General features: G+C 40.4%; 1 protein-coding gene across 3 annotated transcripts in view; it reads left to right on the top strand.

Annotated features, from left to right (window-relative positions):
* LOC145985185 (uncharacterized) overlaps positions 1-22,807 on the top strand; it is a 179,203-nt gene that overhangs the window by 91,205 nt on the left and 65,191 nt on the right. For 2 of the 3 annotated variants that reach the window (XM_083118896.1, XM_083118897.1), the window contains exons 1-2: positions 2,145-2,559; positions 14,490-15,512. In XM_083118896.1, coding sequence (XP_082975022.1) covers positions 2,416-2,559; positions 14,490-15,512 — 1,167 coding nt within the window. In that variant the 5' untranslated portion in view covers positions 2,145-2,415. Of the gene's footprint in view, positions 1-2,144; positions 2,560-14,489; positions 15,513-22,807 lie in introns of those variants that run through there. The other variant, XM_083118898.1, reaches the window with a different exon arrangement.

Raw genomic sequence — 22,807 nt, forward strand, 5'->3', positions numbered from 1 at the left:
TCTGGCTGTTGTGCTTCTGCAGCTTGGAAGCGAGTCATAATTCCCAAAGACACCAATCAACAAGAGAGCCGCTGACGTCATCTGAACTGAGCACCTATCGCTAACCGTCTTGCTCACGCTCTACACTATTGTAGGCTCGCTAGCTAAACTCACGCGGTCAGATAGAGATGCTCCGAAAATTATCCAAATGTATTAGCTATTATTTACAAAACGTCCTCAAGGCTGCAGCAGCGATTAAGAGGACTTCCAAACGCCATTTTGTAATATTAAAGATGGCGGCTTCCCTACACACCTGCAGCAGGGAAGGGAAGTGCAATGTTTTTTTTTCCCTCTGGGAGCCTAAAACCTACGGAAATCCTTCGACAAATGAAAATTAATAACCCTATGCATGTCTGCCACACCCGAAGATTGATTTTCCTCAGATAACCACAAACTTAATCAGCACAAAATCTTTCAAACATCTCAAACATCTGCAAGAAAAAGAAGTAAATTAAGTCTTTGAGTTGACTCACCCTTGTATGTATCGCTTCAAAAATTACAAAAACGTGTTCTTACTGCTATAGACTAAAACTGCTATTTCTGAGGAACTAAAGGTAGCCATTATATCTCTGGCTGTGATTGAAATCGAGAATATGCTGAAAGATAAACACAGCATTTCACTTATGTGTGATGTTAAGAAAGAAGTTACTTTTACACTAACCTAAGTTTTAGTTGATTTATGATGCATTGTTAGATGTTATTGTAAAATTTAGTATTCTACTGCTAAAATTTAACAGTCTGCATATTGATTCTAAAAAACAAATCGCAACGGTTTTCTTTATGGTGAGCGAGTTCATGTCGTCACTTTTCTGTGCTATCTAGATTGAGAAGTAAACATGGCGTTGGTAAACTCTTGGAATATTAAACAGAGACACACCCTCGTACATATTATATTATATATAGGCCCATAGGACAGCATTAAGACTTGTAAGAAAAACTTTCAAAATTGAATTTGTGTTCGTCGTGCTGACCACACTTTACCCCGTAACTGGTTAGATGATCGCCCGCCTCTGGTGAGGCATGTGGGGGTGAGGCCGGCAAGCGGAAGGTAGGACCTGGCCCTCATGGGCTGTTACGCCACGGGTTATTATTGTGTACACGTTCCTTAGGCGAATTGTTGATACTAGCTAAGGAATGTCCACAAATTCTCATTCCGTAAACTTCCGTGTTCCTGACATTTGCTAAGGTAAATATCCTGGCGTGGATGCATTTTAACTTTCATGAGACTTCACCTGGGATTATTATCAGGGCGCATGATGAATGAGAATTGATGTTGGCTGTTTCCGTGAAAGATGGAGTGATGGCGAAATAGAGATAATAGAGTAGAAAGAAATCAGATAAAGAAGAGTAGAAATGCGTGGAATGAAAGTAAGAGAGCGAACAAGTGATAAATGAGGAAATAGAATACAGTAAAGTAGCAAAAGGAAAATTAAGACATAAAGGAAGGAGAAGTTAAAGTGATAAATAGAGCAAGATAGAAAATGGGAAAAAATGGACGTAGAGAGTAAAAAAGGGATGAATAGAACAAGACAGAGAGAGAAAGGCGTAATAAAGCCAGAGAGGTGGAGAGAGAGTTGAAAGGGATAAATAGAGAATCAGGCAAAGATGAATAACGAAATAAAAATAAGGAGATGAAGAGAGCGAAGGGGAGGGAAAGTGAGTGTATGTGTGTGTTCAAGAGAGTACATGTTACGCTCATTATTTGACCACCTTAATGTTCTCGTATCAAGATGTATCTTCTGCCCACATACTCACGCTAGCTCTACACTCTTCGCTCTATCAAGAATTTGGTCAGAAACTTTATAGATGAACCTTGACATTTTCCCCGTCACGAGTCCGGAGCGCTAACCACTCGCCCAGCTCGTTCCGTATTTGCATGTCATAGACCGCGGGGGAGGATTCATAGGGAATCCCTTCCACGAGCCATTGAACGTGTGTTTCCGGCGCGATAACAGAACCACCGAGGATAAATGCACTCGGTGTTGCGTGCTTGCATGTATTCATCAATGAAAGGGGGAGGGGAGGGAGCGCATGCGCCTGGAAGAAAGGAGCAAAATCGTTGTGGTCGCGTGTCCGCCTCATTCTCCCCCAATTCCACTACCAGGTGTCCGTCCTTGTGTTGCCGGTTGCCTAACTTCTAGGAAAGACTATTGGGGATCCGCACCGGGTGCAAATACGCTGATGACATGATGTATCGGGAATGACACGTGGAATTTTGTCCACTTTTCACCAAGTGTAAACGTCTCTTCGTAACTTTTGTGCCGCTGGTCCTCGACTCTGCGGCAGCGTCAGCGGGTCGCCGGTTCGGTTCTCCTCCAGTGTAAAAATGCAAGCTTTTCACTGACACTTTTCTTTGTGCTTTTGCTGGAAAGCGCCATGTGGGAGTACAGAAGATCGCAAAGCAACCTGGGTAACAATTTCCTGGAGTCCAGCCTGTCCTCTGTGGTTTCCCTGGATCTGGGAGCATCATGGCCGTCAAAAAGCTGGGACAATGCCTACTACCAGACACCGGAAATGAGGGTATGTCCATTCTTCCTGTTGTCATTTGCTTTGTCGCCTGTAGGAGCTTTTTTGGCCAGTGAGCAGATGAATTGTGAGTTGTGTTTTGTGATGGAAACATTCACAAACGTATATTAAGGGATAAGCAATGCGCAATGAAACAAATACTCTTGTACACGAATCCTGGACAATACATATCTCATCCTTGTCATTTGTTTAATCAGTTCATCCTACAGCGGTAGAAAAGCAACTTAAAACAACTAAAGTTTAACACAATGAAGGCAGTGTTGAACATAGGACCCGATGTGAAATTAGTATGAGGGGTTCTCAAATTCCTTGTATTCTTACCTTTAAGGTGCATGAATAGAGCATGTATATTGAGATATTTGTGGCTAGGTCTCTCCCATAATCTAGTGATTAAGACTATTGCCCTCTAACCAAAGAAACATGTATTTCCATTTTTGTCATTATACGTCTTTTTCTGCATGTTTAGGCTAATCGAGACAGTGAAGTTGAGAATGGTGATTATATTAAATCAATGGAAAAGCACTCGATGAGAAACACTCATCCCCAGGCCAGGACTCGAACTCAAGGCCGTGAGTCGACCACTCAACATGTTGGACTAATCAAGAGATCTAGGGGTTCAAATTCCCAATGAGAACATATTCCAACTGTTCGGTCTCCGCTTTGTACTAAAGGATTAGTTTCGATTGCCAATGGCCGTTATTTGAGGGTGGTGAGGGACAACTTTCCCTTCCAAAAGTTATGAGAAGATGACAGAGATAATCTCAGAAAACTACTATACTTCTAACAAGTGGTAACACGAAAATAAAGTACAAATAAACACCTGACTTTCTGTAAATATCACTTTCAAAGCGAAAACATACGTATATCTCCCCTCTCTCCTTAACGGAAATGAAAGTGGTGAAGTCCCTTCCATGTTTCTGACTCAGTCAAAGTTTCATTCACTTTACAAACTGATTAGACATTCCTCATGCTTTGATGAAGAAAATGTTAAGATCGATAGATTGTATCCTTAGCAAATATGCCCTACAAAGATACAAAGCCCCTCCTTTGTTAGGCACCTGCCTGTACTGCTTTGCTGTTTATCCCTTGTTCGTGTCTTTAGTTATCCAGATGGATCGAAAGGAAAATTGCCATTTAAGTGGATGGCTCAATGCATTATTGAAGGAAACAATACCGCTACCCGCCCGTTGTGTTCAATCGCACAATAATTCCTACAAAGCAAATTTGTTGTGAAATGACCCGTTTACGAAAGTTAGCAATGAAATTAGATTTTTGCTTGTTTGTTTAATTGCCGTAATTATGTAATTGCAAGCAATCCAATTAGCTGAAAGCAGAGAGTAGAACTGTTATAACTGGCGTCCTGTATCCGCATTCCAGACAGATGAAACTAAAATAGTTCAAATGTTGGATCTAGAGCAGTAGAGCCTTCAAATAAAATGGGGGAGGACAAGATTGACAGTACAAGTACATACGTACCCTCCTGGTAAATTGTGGGGGGACAAAAATGCCTTGTCAACACACCACCAGAGACGATGCCTATGACCTGGCGGATTGAAGGGCCTACCAGAAACTGTTCTGTAACTGAATGTTTCTTCTTAAATTTTAGTTTTACTTCTTACAGTTTCTTTTTTTTCCCATTATTTTCGGATCATCTTCCCTCGCGGTCATTTCCTAAATGTGTTATTTTCTGATTTTTCATTTAACATACTTTTAACTAACAGTTACGTTGACCTTCTTATTTAATTCTCATTACACACTAGCTCATTCTAACCTTCTAAACTCCATTCTTGCTGCCATGTCCTCTATTTTATAAAGCTTATGATTCTACCTCTCGGTTTGTCATCTCCCTTTATTGTCCTCGCATTCTTCTATAAAAATGCTGATATTCCCCTCCATTCTTTGGGAACATTAATTAGTCATATGTTACCAATGCTTGATAATTGTTTGCTGCATTCTTCTTTTAATTAATCTGCTTACGTTTATATTTTGTATACCATGTAATTCATTATTGAATACTTTATTAACTTCCTGGCCATTCATCATTTTCCTTTGACACCAAAACTTCAAAATACATACATTTCTAACTAACCTACACAAACACATACACACATCACCCTGTAACTGCAATCTTGCAGTCATACGAGGCTCAGGCATCAAAGCCAAAGGCTAGTAGCCTTATGGGGTTTTGTGTTGTCCTGTGTTATATCCTTATGTGTACCTCAGAGATTTTAGTCTGAAAAGTTCTTATTGTTTTTAGCCATGATAAGGAGTTTGTTTCCATATAAAATGTTTTAATTAAGAGGGTTTCTTTTATTGCAGACCTGCCCCTGATATTATATCGTTGCTAAGAAGCGTATCCCTGTATATTTTGACGGGCGAAAATAGCTTAATCCTGAATTACCCATACAAATATATTATCATACACAACCGTATCTCATGGCCATAGGTGCTGAACATGTGCAAATATAATGGTTATTAATGTTTCGAACACTACTTCTGAAGAAAACAGTCAAATTCGTGACCCTCATGCGTGCCCTTGTTGTAGTCCATTTTGGTCTTTACATTTTACATACACATACGTAATGATGCAACATTTGCACACACTCTGGCTCTACAACCTTGTATTTATTTTTGAAAATCCGACATTTTGCAATAATAATTATATTAGCCCTGTTTTAAGGCGTTAACGTAGATTATCTAAAACAACATTCTGAACATTTGACTAATAAAAAGTAGTACGTGTTCCGTCACGGGAAACAACGTAATTTCTTCTTACTTTTTATTAATAGTTTGCTACTTTGTTGCTTACATATTGTAAATGATACTAGAAGTTGAACTTACAATTAATGCGGTGCAATTCTGCTATTTACAAAATACATACAAGCCACTGCAAACAATTAATAAACTATTACTATGTATTACTACTACTACTACTACTAAAATAAGATGATAAAATATTAATAATGAGAAGAAATTAGTGTTGGTACAGCCCTCAGCATTTTTACTTGATAGTTAAATGGTCCTAGATAGCAAGCCAATTTGACATGGCTGCAGATGAATCTCATCCGCTACCTTCTGGATATCTGTCATAGTATCGTAGCGTCGATGCCACTGACTACCCTTGTCTTCCATTACAAAAATTCAGGCAACAGACCGTGCAATTCACACGATATTCAACCTAAAATATATTAGAAGGAATAAGACATGCTCGGAGAGCTAATTTTCTAAATATGGAATACCGGTATTATCTCTATAACGAGAGGCATTTTCGAAAAGTAGTTAGTGAAAGAGTCTTAGGGTTCGTTCAGTAGCGTAGCAAAGTTTCCTGGGGTCCCCCTGCAACTACAATATTTTGGGCCCCTGCAGAAAATTGAAGTTCCTTGTCACACTATAGTTAAAAATATCTAAATTAATCTGAAACACGTAACAGGTGGAACTATGTGGGAAATTTGTCTCAGTTCTTATTTGAATATGAAAAGGCTTTGAAAATTTGTTGAGATGGAAAGTTACATTTTAAATACAACACATAAAACTAATATTAGTGGTAAAAGTTCATGAATTACCAAGTTTTATTGGTTATTGTGTCGCAGTGGCGGCGGCGATTAGGTTCCAAAACTGGGGGGGGGGTGCAAAGGCAGTTTACTCTTCCTAAGGTTTAGCATAATGCGGAGGCAAAAGTGGCAAAAAAATGGGGGGCCAACTGACCCCCCCTCCCCCCCAGACTGGTCGAGCAACTGAATCTTCCTACTGAATTCATAACTGTAGACAATTTATACTCTAAAGATTCCGACAAGCGGTATATCTATAAAGGTGGGAAATGAGGGATTTCTTTCCTATTTGAGGCGATCAGCAAGCATTTCTGAGGGCCCACAGGTTTAGTTGCCAGGGCTCCTCTGATTGAGCCAGTATGCCCCTGCTTTTTATCGCAGACATCGTCTTATGATATGTCACAGGGAACCCACTCGACCACATCCCCCATAAAAATATAAAACAGTCCAAGTTTTTTGTCATGCCCATTGAATAGTACAATACAGTAAACGTATTCTTAAGTTCACCGACAAGAAAACATAGATCGGGTGTTTCTATTTAGTGCTCATATCAGTAAATTTCGAGTTCTAATTTTGTCATTGTTGACGTGCTTTTTGTCTATTTCGTATTTCTTTTTTTAAATAACCGACACTTTCTGTTGGATTTGTGAAATTATATAAAACTTCAGGAGCTTAGAGAGACCAATGCGGGGCCCGTACACCTCATAAATACTGAAACATCCAATCAACAAGTGAGCTGATGACGTCATTTCAACCCAATACCAATCGCAAACCCTCTTGCTCATTCTATACCCTGCTGGTAGGCTCGTTACTTAGTTAAACTCGAGCGGTCAGGTGGAGATATTGCAAAAATAATGACTCTTAACTCAATTAAGGTTTTCTGTCTTATTGTTATGCACAACAATACTAGGCGCTCGCTGATAGATAAGACGCACGATTCCATTTCGCTCTTTCTGACTTCATTAAAGTCTTTCTAAAACTTGATGAAGTCCACTTAGGAGTTTATGGTGCGGCGTAACTTCCAATCGCAGCTCCAGAAATCCGAAGGCAACTACAAGTTATGCTCGCATGATGCAATCGCATGGTTAAACGGCAATTTTCGTGCATAATTATCTCACGCGAGGTTGTCAACAGCGTTTCCACCACACACACCTCCGTATCTATCGTGACATTGGAGAATGAGTTGCTTCACAACAAGACGTGTAGTACTCAAACGTAGGGATGGTATTTGGCATTTTCTCGATCTCCTTTAGAGTCGTAACTGCCTATCTCGTTCTCGGCCTCCTCCCGATTTATAAACATCTGTCTCGTTCTCGTCTCGAGTTTGTAAACTGTAACACTGTAAAAAGGTGTTGACTGTAGCTATTAGGGACTAAGACCGTCAATTTCAACTGCCATCTGACTACCGGAAAAAAGTTAGCACGGCCGTTATGAAGGTATTAACGGCTATTATTTGGTTATCCCAATCTACGTAATTGTAATGATTCAGTTTAAAAGATATATTTATAGTGCACGAAAGTGTAATTTATAATTACATTCTGTCTTGGGGCATGACAAAATTTTCAAATTTAAATTCAGAAACAATTATGTCGCGTTTTTTGTAAATTAACAGGTAGAATGTTAAATTTTAACTGTTGCATATTGTAAATTTTATGGTTGACTTGTATAGTCGACGCGCTAGCTACGTTAACGACCGGCTGGCTTTGAAGTCCGCGGAGCGCGCCCACCAGCTGCAAAAATCACATTCAACGCACAGTGTTGCGACACATCTACTCTCCACATCTACTCTACGCCACCTTGTTCCTCCGCGCACAAGCACCTTCCCACGGTCTCCACAGTGAAGTTGCAAAGTACGGCAACAGCGTATCCGCAGTCATGTGACTGAGACTCCACGTGGAGTAGACGAGCAGAGTGGCAGCTGCGCCCATTGGCTGAAGGTTGAGTGTGATTGGACGAAAACAACTTGCCCGCTATTTATCTCCACCCACGTTCGTGGCGACGGCGTTCTTCAGTTCTTCGACGTTAACGAAGTAAACGCGTGGACTATAACAGTGTGTTTCAGTCATTCTATATTATTAATGCTGTGTGTAATACATTACTACTACTGAAGCCAATAACAGCATTGTCAATCAACTCTTTGCGAGTCTACATCGACAGTATTATCGTAACAATTGGATCAGTCAAGGGTAGAAATGTAGAAGGCGCCCAGTTCGCTTATGCAAATTTCCATTCACTTTTTAAAAAATAACAGTTTCATTGTTTGTGTTTTTTTCTGTATCACGTGTATCATTAAATCAGAATAATAAAAATACTATTATAAATATTTGCAGTGTTGCTAGCCGAATTTTAAAATGTGCGACGATATGGTAGAGTCGGCAATGCACACATATTAGAATGTATTGCACAGTTATTCATGCTATTACCAGTTGAGTCTTCTTTAGGAATGTCCCTCCGGTGAAATAATTAATTACTTTTAATCCAACCTTGTTTTAATTAATTAATTAAAGTTTTTAAGATCATGTTTGAAAATGTGTAGCTTTATGTTAGTTGCATTCATGTCTTTCTTAGACCGTATTTGCAAAAAAAAAAAAAAAAGGGTGGAGGAGGCTGGCTCCTGATAAAAACGCCTGAATTATTTGAAGTTATTTCTACCCCTGGGTTTAGTGGTGGACTTACACAAACTTGTCCTGGGGCTGTGGCCGAGCTCGTTGGGCTGACAGCTTGACATTAAGATTGATAATAAATCTACAATTAACAGTGTTAAGTCTTGATTGTTTATGAGTGCTTTATTCAATTTCACTTTATTATTGCAAATAAGCGACCCCGTTCACTTTAGAAACAATGCTCTAAAGATGATATCGAAACTGAGACGAACTTTTGAAAATCGATGGATAACGACATTATTTGAATTTGATTTGAATTTAAAATTTTGGGTGCGTCAGCACTAAGGCTATTTTGCATCCGTCACATTATACGGGGTCCAGCCCCTTATTGTTACACAGAACAACTCTAACGTTGTATAACTAAAATCATAAAATATTAAAATGTTCTGACTTTCGTTAAAAGCTGAGGCTGTAAAGGAGCACTCAGCACAAATAAGGACAAAACACAGGACAACACGAACAAAATTATACTGGCCATGGGGCCAGTCGCCAGAGCCTCGTTAGTCTGCAGTCCAGCGTGTACTACGTGGAAGTGAGGTTGACTATTGGGTGCACTACGTGGAAGGAGCACCCCTTACACCCCGATAACGACATTATATCCCTTTAGACTTGTAAGACCGAGATCGAAGCAAACCTCCGTTAAATCGAGACGAAACCGAGACTTGGTGTCCAAGATCTCGTTCTCCTTGGACACTATGGTGTGATATTTTAAAAAAAATCCTAAACCAAATTTGCATTACAATGTGACTCCTTCAAACAAACCAAGTGCATATCCATATCTATATTTTGTGTACCGTACAGTAAGCACAAAGCCTCGCACCGTGCCCGTGCGGTGGTGTCATGCTTTGGGCTCCGGCTACGGGACGCGCGCAGGTGCGAGTATCGAGGGGAAAGTGTAAACTTCTCTCTTGAGATTTCGCCTGTGTATGAGACCGATGGGCACTCACCATCGTGAGGAAATTTGGAGCTACGAATGAGTAGCGTAACCCGGTCACGGGAACCAACAAAACAACTGGAGGTTCGTCGTGCTGACCACACGTCAACCCGTAACTGGTTGGATGATCTCCCAGAGGTGACAGGTGGGAGCAAGACCGGCAGTCGGTAAGTAAACCCTGGCCCTCAGGGGCTGTTGCGCCACGGTTTAAGTACGTACAAAGTCAAACGATGTTGGCAATTATTTGCTTGTGGTGCATGGTTACATATATATTCAGGATAAAATTCCAGTTTCTCGAGGTCTCGTAGCGGCGAAACGAAAAAGTTGTTTTACCTAATGACTTCTACACACTGTGAAAGCTCGTGCGGTAACATCACGAGACAAGACCGTGACTTATCCATAAACCGAGACAAGAACGAGACATGCATTTACGTACATCTCGAGGCGATACCAAGGCACTGCCAAGTTTCGTCTCGGTCTTCTCACCGTTCCATCTCTAAACGTTCCATATTGATTCCTGTAAATAAAAGAGGGGAGAAAGGAAATAGTGAGGAAGTAGTTCTTTTCCTATTCCCGCAGTTCCCAAAGCAAACGACAGGAGCTAAAAATGGAACTTCTACCCAGCGGAGAACAGCTTATCTTTAAGCGTAACCAGAAAAGCAGGTTGCCAGCGTCTGTTTATACTTGCAACTAGGTCTGTGCTCCAAATCACCTAGGAAACGGAGGTGCTCGTCCGCGTAAACTTAGGGGCACCGAAAATGAGGGCACTGAATCGATGTTTACTTGCTACACCCACCTCTTCCCCCGTGCATTCCTGCTTACTGTAATAAGTTATCGATTCGAACTTTCCGCTTTGGGTTCAATAGAGAAACGACCGCCCTCTGGACTTGAAGAAACAAAACAAGTGACGTTTCTGTCGCAATAAGCGGATGAATAAATACTGTGTACACGGTTCCCTTCCTTTGTCTTCTAGTATATTTTACTTTGATCTGAAGCAATAGCATATGAATTGATGGGAAACTGACAAGTCATTTGAAGAGCTTGTCAGGTTGTTGAAGGTATTGATCCACACGTGTACTTATATATTCCATTGTTTGTCTGTGTGTGTCGTAAGGCTAGCGGCTGAAGGGGGATGAGGTCATGGGCGTTTCCATCTTGCAGGCGAGTGTAAACTGTAGCCCGTGAAGTGGCTTTAGCCCACCCTTCTGCAACTCAAATATTCTACATGAGATTTTTTTTAGAATTATTTGTAGAGAAATATGGAAAGAATGAGAGACTGAAAATTAAAAGAAAGTGATAGAAAGAGAAGGAACCAGATGAAGAAAGAAATAGAAATACAAGGTACGAGACAGCGGAAGAAAAAAGAGAGACACAAATAACGAGATAGAGAAAGAGAGGAAGGAAGAAAGAGAGACGGAAGCAGAGGAAGTAATGAAAAGAAATACAAAGAACGAGATAGAGAAATAGAGGAAAAAGAAAGAAATGGGCAAACACAGAAGGAAAGAAAAAAGAGAAATACAAAGAAGGAGATAGAGAAGGAGAGGAAAGAAGAAAGCAAAGTAAGAAATGAAAAGAAATGCAAAGAACGAGATAGAGAAAGAGAGGAATTAAGAAACAAAGAGAATCAATGGAAAGGGAACGAGTGGAACAGAAGAAAAAAGTAAGGAAGGAAGGTATTGAGCTAAAGTAGAAGCCATAACTACCGAAGCAAAATACTTCCTGAAAATGTTAGAGCACACCCTAACGAAATTCTCTAACAGACATCAAGGAACAAAAATAAAGATTATTGCTGAGGTGTGTGGCCATTAGTACGAGTCATAGCTTATGAAGCACTTGAATAATTAAAACGATTAGTGGACTGTGGACCTAGGAAGACTCTGTGTAAAGCTCCATTTTAGCTCCTGTCGTTTGTTTTGGGAAACTGCAGGAGCAACAATAGAACCACCTCCTCGGAAGCGTTTTCTTTTAAAATGTATTTATTTTTTACAGGAACGAATATGGACCATTCAGGAATGGAATTCGAGACGAGACTAAGGCACTGGACTTAGAAAACCTGTCTCATTCTCGTTTTGTCTGGATTTATAAAGATCCATCCACAGAACTGTGAGAGAAGGGTTAGTAGCATGGCTGAGGTTTGGAGTGGAGGCAAGAAATGAGTGATGGGATACCCACAAGGAGACATTTGACCTCAAGAACCCAAGCTTCGTAGCACATTACGAGAACCACAGTAGCATAGAAGCCGGCAAAGCTGACATAATACGCAGCTGCAAATAGTACTGAAAGTGGTGCTCTCACTTTTGGTGCGTAAGGTTCCAGGACAACTTGGGATCTACTTGGAAAGAAACAGATAACAGCTATGGATATCACTGAAAAGGCGCTGGCTGGCCTTGACACTCAACGGGCAGTTGAGTTATGGCACAGAATTTAGTTTTAGTAATTCCTATCGGAGGAACTATATAGAGCGAGGAGGATAGATCACACTCTTAGGCACTGAGGATCATAGAAAGAAGTAATTGAAGATGTGAGGAAGAAGTAAGAATACTAGCCACAGAAAGGCACAGGTGGACATTTGGAGCAAACCAGTGAATAGAATGATGATCTAATTGTTACATACATGTAGATGGTTGATATACTAGTTGTATTGGAACACAGAGAATGTGTTGAAAATTAATGAAAGCACATCTACAAACGAGATAAGGTTCGAATGTGGTACAACTTGTGACCTTATGTAAAAACATTGCGGCGATCAATACTCGTTGAAGCTTCAGCCTGGTGCAGCTGCACAAGACTTGTTATCCGAGTTAGATAAGATTATTTCACGACGCATGGGCGGATGAATTATCACCTCCTCGTTGGGGAATATTTGTTTTCCCAGCCCACCCTTCAGCTGTCGTGGAGCGACTTGACCTCCTTACATCACACCTGAACCAAATGCAGCGTCCATCACTAATTCAAGCTGCTAGCTGCAGAAACGCCCCTTGAACGTCTTCTGCACGATCCTAGGCCTCTAGAGATAAGGGGGTCAGATAAGCCACCCTCTCCTCGTTCCAACTACCACCACCCTCTCTTTCTCGTGCGGCTGAGTAACTCCTCAACAAGGTCCTGCGTTGGGAGTTTCTCCGGACATGCGAGGCTCTATTTCTTTTCACTCTCATTTGCATCTGCTTCCGGTGGCGGAAGGGAAGTGGAAGCGGGGGTTCGAGTAACGTTTCATTTCCAAGCCGGCTCTGTTCTACATTGCAGGTTCCTCAAACTAATCTTCATGTGCCGTTTCTGCAGGCAATTATCCCAGTGATAATTCACTTCTAAAAATGCCTTAGTAAGTAACATAAATTATGCGGAAAAAGGAAAGGAAATTGATAAAGATAATAAAAATGGTAAGAAGCTATTAAACTACACATTTTGTAAAGTGTTGAAGCAGACCAATACATTAGCAACATACGCACACTATACACAAAAAAATTAATCGAAAATAGTTGTATTCGAAAAGTTGACGCACAAAAGGACCTGGGGCGTTACATTTGGTGAAACGGTTTAATTTACTAAGCATATTTCTAGAGTTACACTAAGAGTTCCGTGTATATTTTGTATTCTGTTTATTGTACGTTACTTTTTTCTACTTTTGGCTAATCACAACTTTAAGGATAAATGATGATATATGAAAGTGATGATGAAACACCCCTAGCAAGGCCGGATCCCGGACCTGGAACCTTCGGTGGCACTCTGCTACTAGGCGATTAAAGAAAGATTTCAGACCAAAGTGACAAGCGGCACGAATAGAAATTTCTTTACCTGAAGCACATTTAAGGAGGATGATATATGCAACAATTTTTAAATAACTTTAATTGTGGGCCTATATCTTGATGTCTTTCCCACTGCTGTTCTCATCAGTCAAATGGCTAAGTATTGTGTGTAAAATATTGTCAAAATATTCCTGAAAGACCTGGAAAATTCAGATAAATTAATCTGTGCTAAAAAAAAAATCAGGTAATTTTGTAAAAAAATGTTCAAAAACGTAAAAGTTGGCGAATATGAAATATGATTGATTGTACTTACAACAAAAATGGATTGACCTCCCCGTTGGCGCAGTGGTAGCGTCGTTGCCTTGTAATCAAGGGGTTCCGGATTTAATACCCGGTGGAGGCACATAGTGGTTCGGATCCCACTTTAAACTGTAGGTCCAGTTCCGATTAGCCTTACTGTGCATAAAGTAGACTCAAACACAAAATCAATCAATCAATCAACAAAAATGGATTTTTCATCTTGTTGACATCAAGTGTTTTCCGGTAAGTTTCTGGAGTTAATAGTTTCACACGCTCACCCAAGAAAACGAGAAAAGAGAAAGGACGAACCTTACAAAGCGACGCAAGAAAGGTGAAGGACTGAGTATAAACAGGGGAACACTTGAGTCTAAATGGTGGGCATGCTTTACGATACCTCCGTAGTGGAGTTGTTTTCACATCGCGCTACGATACCAAAGGTCCCAGGTTCGTATTCCGGCCTGAGCATAGGTGTTCTTTGTGAGTGTCCCTTCATCGATTTCATCATATCATCTTCATCTTCGCGATTAGCCGAAAGTGGGAGAAAAGCGAAATAAAATAATCCAAATCAATCAATTACTTGAAGAATACTATTTAAACGAGCGTTTTCAGAAGTTAATCGTGTGAAATGTCTGCTGCTTGTAATTACAATGAGTCCTAAACTTCAGTGATACAAAATCATCATTTTTTTTCTCCAGATACTGTTATTACAATGCACTCTTTTTCGGTTTCGTTATAGGCTCGCTTTCAGCAGAAACAACTGCAGGAGAAAGAGCAGAAACTGCTTCAGATGTACGAGAACCAGCAGCAGAAGACAATCCAGAGGGTGGGCCGAGGGAGCGCAGGCTCCGTCAGTTCGGTTTCCTCGATGTCCTCAGTGTCTTCCGGTGGCGGCAGAGTTAGACAGATGTTCGAGGAACGCCGATCCAACCAGTCCCCGACGAAGACCATGCGAAGCAGCAAGAACAGCTCCACGGGCTGGGACCGCAGCTACCCTCTGGAACCGATAGAGACCAACAAGGGTCGATCCAGGAACGGTTGGGGAGGAGGGTCCCTGAACAACAGCATGAACGCGTCCAGGAGAGCGGCTCCCAGAGGAACCAGCCTGGACAGGTCCAACACCATCCAGAAGAACACCATCAGGCGCACCAGGAGCCAGCAGCAGATGAACCAAAAGGAGGAGTACGAACCGCCAGTGTACGGGAGAACAATAACCAGGAACCACCAGGTTTCTCGCACGATGCCTCCCAACGGACATTACCGCACGGATGCCAACTACAACAACAGGGTGAACTACCACCAACAGCAGCAGCAGCAGCACGCGTATCAGCCGTACCAACAGCAACAGCACGTTTACCAGCAGCAGCAGCAGCAGCACAACAACAACTACCACAACAGATACTACGACTACGCCGACGACGATTCGGAGTCGGAGGTGGACGTGGGGTTGTCCAGGAGCTTCAAGAAGCTGTCCAACGTTGGGTCTTCCGTTATGTACAGCAACAATGCCAACACCTACAACAACAATCACCACGCGGCGTACTCCAACAGCAACGGCTTCAGCGACGGGGGGAGTCTGGACGGTTACAATTATGTAGAAGAAGTCGAAGTCTTCCCACCCCCGCCCGTGAGGAGCGACCGCCGGGTCACGCCGCCTAGGGATGAAATCGACAGTCCTCCGCCGCGTCCTGAGAGACGGTTTGTGGAGGAGAGAAAGAAGCCACAAACAGAAGCACGGCGCTGGGAGAGTAGGAGGAGTGAGGTAAGTACCGAAACCTCCATATATAGATTTATATACAGTGTGCGATAAAAGTTGCTTTCTCCAAAAGCGGTTGAACACCAGGAAATCTATGCTCAAAGTCCGCTATCACCAGCACTGTGTTTTTATTGTGTTTCCACGAACATTGTAGCACAAAAACATGTTGATCTTTGGTTAATTTGCGATTCATTGCAAGAAACACGAGCAGTTATTACAGACACAACTCAAGCCACAATAAACAGTGACAATCCAACATCGGAAAACAAATTAAACACGATATACGAACCACAGAGTTGCCAAGTTTCATTACTTACACGCGGGGCACTTGTTTGTTCAAGTTACGACGTCTATATGTGTTTATTCATGAGCAAATATGAAAACTGAGAACTAATTTTTGGAAAAAGCTACTTTTATCCCACCCCGTATACGTATATTACTTCAGCTACTGATATGAGCGTTTCTTCATGCAGGTTCGCCAGTGTTCGAAGTGTTCGTAATTATACAAAAATAGATTTTGAACCTTCGAAATGTAGTGCAGGAGGCGAATGTTGCACATCCTTTGAAATAGTTAAAAGAACTAATGTGTCGAGAGTAAATGAACGGGATACTCACGACAGGCTATCGGCAGACCATGCTGTCACAGCATTTGACAACTTCCTTTTGGATATGGTACGTCGTGATGAACCTAGCCTTGAGAAATTAATTCTCCTTGGAGAGGTAGAAGAATCACGATCTAACGATAGAGTACCAATTACATGGATCGACACAATGGGAGAAGTACAGGCTAATCGGGACTGGACCTACAGTTTAAAGTGGGATCCAAACCACAATGTGTCTCCACCGGGTAGAAGTCTCTTCTATTCCAGGAGCATGGACTATTTCGGATTATAAGGTTATCAGCAATGGATAATTTAATTTACATTTACTTTGTTTCCAATAGTGTAAATTAATACTTGATGAATGAATGCCTTAGCCTAGTTTCGAATACAAGACCTCGAATGTAGCACCAGTAGATAGGTTTTTGAAACGTTACACTAAACAAAAGGTTGGAATCTGTAATTAATTGAATAGAATATTTCAGTTCTTTAGTATGTAGTTGTAAAAGGAAATAGTAGCAATGTAGGCATTTGTCTTTATGCTATTGAAACACATTTTGGCAACTAAGTTGTGTCAGCTTTGACGCCGAAAATGTTATGCATTAGTCGCGAAATGACGCGTAAATATGGAAGTCTAGTTTCGAACTCTGATATTCACCCCCACAATAGTCCCTCTACGGATGTGAAAGAAAGAACTGAACTATGACGCAACCTTTTGAAGAAGATCTTCTCTCCAACACTTTTCCCCTGACAACAATGGGTCCTCCTCGCTAAACTGCTCAACTGTTGCAAGAGTAATTCGACACACTAGTTTCTGTTCCCAAATTTTACACATATTTGTCACGGCACTCCTCAAGTAACCGCCATGTCGCGCTTCTGCTCCCTTTATTTCGAATGGCTCTAGAAAAGTTAAATCAATGCAAAGGAGACCAATCAAGTAATTGTTTTCCTTTCGTGCTATCTTATTATTAATCTTCTGTTTTCTCTTCTAAAACTGAATCCTTTCAGTCCCTAGATATTTTACGCCACTGTTCACATACTAACTCATATTGCTTTACTAATTCCCACCATCTTCGATTTGCATATACGTATAACTCCTCACCGTCTCCTAACCTACCACATACATGTCCCTGGAAAATGACATGTAAAAGAAACAACATTCATAGTAATATGCGTAGTACTATCAGAGCCCAGATGTTACTAAGGAATTCGTAAATGAAGTCAACATCCCCGGAGGAATATACTCGTATGTATTCCGGAGATAATTTTTGTCCATGTAGTCGTCAACAGAAGGGAGATGTCACTAAGTTTTAACAGTAACGAGGAAGAACAACCCACGTTCAGCTCCTGTGATCTATTTGGTACATCAGGTACTAGAACTATTTGAGTATTGTTGGGCAACTAATAACAATATTCATGGCGTGTGTGTCTATTTATAAACACACAAAGCACAATGCAATTATATTTATCTTCTTCTGTGAAATTTCAGAAAATTGCTGTGTTTTTAAGAAGTCCACCACTCTCCCGATAGTCTGCGAGATACCTCCCCTCTAGAGGTCAATTCTAACAACCTACATCCATAGGCAGGTATTTTTTGGAGGTTAATTTAATTTGTGTTTTTAATATGGCTTACAATGGAGATTGTTTTATACTCCTGGCGGAGATCGGTTGCAATTACTGAAAATAGAATTCTCTTAACTCATATGAATGTTATGATTCACTAATAAAATAATAAGTAGTATTAAAGATTCAACACATCTGGTTGATAGGTTGCGTTCAAGACAGGAATGATTGCCCGCACTTCTTAAAATTTGTTATATTATGGTGACAGTTGATATTCAACTGTTTCTTACCAGTAGTGTGGTCCAATATTATTTCCTTGTCCAAACATAAATTACTATGCAGGGTGGCGACAGACCTGGAAAACCTGGAAAACCGGGAAACGTCAGGGAATTTGAGGTGTCAAAAAAAGTCAGGGAAATGTCAGGGAATTTCATCTTCATTGACCTTTTTGTTGTTTATTTATTTAAAGATATCATTATGGAACTCTGCACGGGAACAGGAAATCTCGTTCGTAAGTTTCGGCCTCAACTTTTAGGCCCCTTTTATGCGCAACACAACCACGGCGCCAGAATGGCAGGAGGAGAGAAGAGAGAGAGAGAGAGAGAGAGAGAAATTTCTCTCGCTTGGGCTTTTCGGCGGGAATTTTAAATTCGGACACTCTTTGGAGGAAAATTGTTATAACTCGGGCACTATGGGACCAATCTACTTCGGATAACTTTTGTTTTGCAGCTAAAACATCAGAGCATACAACCGTATACAATTCAGAACACCGGACCGAGGAAGGGGGCTTGAGGGTGGGGGCACGTCCCCCGAATTTCAATTGAAAAAACATAAAAATCTGGAGTTTGCCCCCCTCTTCTCCTTCTATTTTAGGGAGAAGGCGCAAAGTTTAGTATTCTTTTCAAATAATGGACATTTCTCAAGAGAATGAAACATATTTCATGTTCTTGGGTGCCATACAAGTTGAATAATGAGCCAAAATGTGATTATTTTTTTTACGAAAAATAGTAATTTGCATTTTTGGAGGAAAATTGTTATAACTCGGGCACTATGGAAGCAATCTACTTCGGATAAGTTTTTTTTTGCATTTAAAACATCAGAGCATGCATCCGTGTATTAATCAGAACGCCGAACTGAGGAAGGGGGGTTTGGTGGGCGCGACCCCCGAATTTCAATGAAAAAACCATAAAAATCTGTAGTTTGCCCCTCTTCTCCCGCTATTTGGGAAGAAGGCGCGAACTTTAGTATCCTTTTCAAAGAATGGACATTTCTCAAGAGAATGAAACATGTTTCATGTTCTTAAGTGCCATACAAGTTGAATAATAATCCAAAATGTGAAACTCTGTTCGGAAATTTGGCATGGATGTTTAGGAATGTGCAGTGATGTCTGAACACATTTTTCGCTCATTCGAAATATCGAAATAATGCGAATTTGGCATAAAATGCGAATTGTTGGCGTTTTTAGCAGCTTTTTTAAAAGAAATGTTCGTAAACAACGAAAATTTCCATGAAATCCAACATTCTTGTCTTTTCTCGGCCATGTTTGTGTACATAGAACATGTAAGTTTTCCAACATTTTACTCAAGAGTAAACTATAGAGTTATACGTACTGGAGTAATTCCGACAGCCACATTAATCATGTATTTCTCACGATTTTTTCAACTTCTATCAAAACCATTTGCATCACAGAGCAAAGTGGCAGGGTTCTAACAGGAGATCGAGTGCTTATCTACCGTCACACGGGAGCCACATCTTCGTATTTGTCGCACGAGATATGTGTTGAATAACCAAGCTAAGTGCGCACCATCGGCATTTGTCGGGCGAGTAATAATGGAGCCCAGTTGTTTGGGCGTCTGACTACTATATGAGAGACCCGGAGTCGGTCCCCTACGGGTGAGAACCGGGATGTTTTCCACCTATTCAAACTGCTCCGGCACCCACCCAACATCATATGAAGCTGGTACCTTGAGGAAACTTTGAGGGATAAAGGTAGCCAGGAGCGTGGTGCTGATCACATCACCCCCCACCTTCAGCCGTGTGGGTATGTCGCCATTTATGGTCATTATGCACCCTTCAGTATGTACGGGGAAATTTCCATTATCTAAAATCCTTACCTTAAAATTAAAAAAGGGGTATGGAAAATAACTTTCAAGATATCAAACTCTCACGAAGAGGCGTAAGCCATGTGACTTACAATTTGAAACAGTAGTTAAAAACACAATGAAGGTATAATACACCAGATATTTTCCAGAAAATGCGCTAAAATGAAAATGTGAATTTTGGGAATAATAACACCGTATAGTAAAAAATAAAAAAATAAGAAAATAGACCAATTTGAAAAAAAAAATAACAAAATATGAAGGTCCCTACCGATTAGGCATAAATAAAGCATGAATATCAGTTGTAATTTATTGCATTAGTAACAGTGAGTCCTAACCTAATTTTCAGCATGATCACTACCGTTGTTCTGGCATTTGTCGTAGCATGGCACTAAATTTTGTATGACCATGGTATATGGGTCTGGCAGCAAGGACTGGAACTATCTCTACCGCAGTGTAGCTGTCAAATCCTTGCCCTGCCAGAAACCTCTTCATTTAAACAAAGAAATGAAAGTCTGTACATTCAAGGCCAGGGCTGTACAGGGAGTGGTCCAAGATCTCTCACCTGGAGTGATGCAAAGGGCCAGTGTGTACACAGCTGTATGGGGTTGTGCACATTCGATTGGCCTTCCGTGAATTGTCTGCACCATCGTCTGACCATACTATCATTCACGACGTCCAGTCTGCACACCTCACACGATTGCTGGTGGCTCTGTGCCAAATTCTGAGCGTGCAATGTAGGCTACATCGCAGTCGGTGGGATACTGTATGAGAGCTGCAATCTTTAACCTAGAATTGTCCTAAAACGGCTGCATTGCAACTGTTCCAGATTACATCTACATGCCACTTCTTCCTGCCGGCATGTGTGTGTGTCTATCTCTGACCACTAGTACTGCGTATAGGCACCATTGGAGCTTTTTTCAGGATGCCCCTCATATATGAACTTCCAGAAGCTTTTATTATTAGAGTGTTCCTGTTTTAATGTGTGGTTAGCTAAATCAGGTACCTATACAATGCAAATCTATAAATTCCTTACATTAAATTTCTAATACCTACATACCCTTTTCGTCAGCATTAATGGTATAACTGCATGTTGTCAGTTTCACAGTACTTCACTTGGATATACTGTACTGAAGCAGAAATCCCATTGATAATGTAAGGAAATAGGACAATTTATTTTGTTCGATTCAATTGTTACACTTATATGCCAGAGTTAAGTTGTTTGCTTTACAGAGAAGAGAGAAGTAGCTTTATGCATTAAAAAATGAGTCCGCACTCATGGTTCTATAGAAGCAGAGGGTTCCAAACCTCAGTGGAAATATCAACATATGATACCGAGAATGTATAAGGAGACTGATAAATTACAAATTGTATTTCTTAATCAATCACTCTTCACTCTTATCTCATTTAGTCGTAACTTTAAAAATAATCAAGTATTTTATTTTAAACTTACTGCGTATGACAAAATTCCATAATCCTTCCCTAGCTTGTGAATTGTAATAAATTTCCAAATTCACTATTTTGCAGTTTGAATTCAAATCATAGAGAATAGAGAAATTAAGTCAATTTCATAGAAGATAATATTGGTACTTAACAAAACCATACGTGGATCTGTATGAGCTTATTATTTCCATTTGCAAAAACATCGATTTAGTTTAGTTTGTAATTGTCAGGGAAAAATGTAAATTTTGTCCTGGAAAACCTGAAAAAGTCAGGGAATTTCATTTCTGCTTGTTTGTAGCCACCCTACTATGGAAAAATATAAATATGCATATCTTCAATATTAATTTACATTTATTACTTTAGTAATTCATTGTATTTCCCCGTATATTTTCTCTGAAATTATATCCTCACACTGCAGCATTGCCCATGTTTTAATGTTTTTTCTGACATTCCAAGGCGCCTATCCGTTGCCATCAAATTGTATGTTAAAATATTTCAGGGTCTACATTACATTAGACGCTGGTAATCAAACCGTTTGCATACGCAAGCTAGAGAATTATAAAAATGTTTGATATTTCTGTTTTATAAGCAAGGAGCAAGTCCAGCTGATCAACAGTTTCGTAGATGCAAAATGTAATAAATAAATAAATAAATCCTTGAGCATACAAAAATTCAGTATAAAACGAAACCGTCATGATAATTCGGGATCGTGTTGACATTTCTAATTTAGGATCCCATTTCGCAATTGTCGCGATTGTTTCATCGAAGTATATATACTTCGTGGATATTAAGTCAAATCAAGTGTTTATCTATCATGTTGTGATTATCACGATCTACGTATGTACCTACTTCTGCCCTTACCTCTTTTACTGTAACGTATTGTCAATGTGTCGTACAGAAACTGTTAAAATATTCTAATTGCCGAACCGTGATAATGTATTATTTATTTTCGTGACGTCACCTCCAGCACTTCGGATCACCTTCCCAACGGTAAACTTGCGTGGAAGGGGTTCTAAGCGAAGGACAATGTTAACATGCATCGCAAAATGCCACCAACTTGTTTTGTCCCTAGTTACGGCCATTGTCACACTCCCATCACCGCACGATACTGCCTTGATTACAATCGTTAATTTGGCAATTTGAAAAGAAAAGAAACACCGATAAATTACCTTTCCGTGCACTCGCCAGGCGACTCCACTACAAGACATGAAGCTTTGAGTATCTAACTTACAGCAGTTCATTCACACTTAAAAGGCACCTCTTCAATAATTCATAAGAAAAACTGTTTATTAAAATTGTGATCTAATTTACAAACCGCACATAAAGTTTAATTTTGCACATACATGAGGAACGTCATTAGATGCTATTAAAGTATTAACTTTATAATTTGATACTGGTTCAAGATTATTTCATGCTAAGTTTGCGGAGTAAATAAAGTCTATAACTTGCCTTTTGATTTAGACATGATTTTTCTTTCACACGTACTATTCTCCATATAAGACGTTTCCCTCAAAAGTTCATCCGATGACAAACCAGTGCGTAACTCTTAAAAGGGTATTGTCTTATCCACTGATTGTACGTCTACCACCACCAAATC

The sequence above is a fragment of the Lepisma saccharinum genome, chromosome 3 (assembly GCF_977018435.1).
Source record: "Lepisma saccharinum chromosome 3, izLepSacc3.1, whole genome shotgun sequence".
NCBI classification, from domain to species: Eukaryota; Metazoa; Arthropoda; class Insecta; order Zygentoma; family Lepismatidae; genus Lepisma; species Lepisma saccharinum.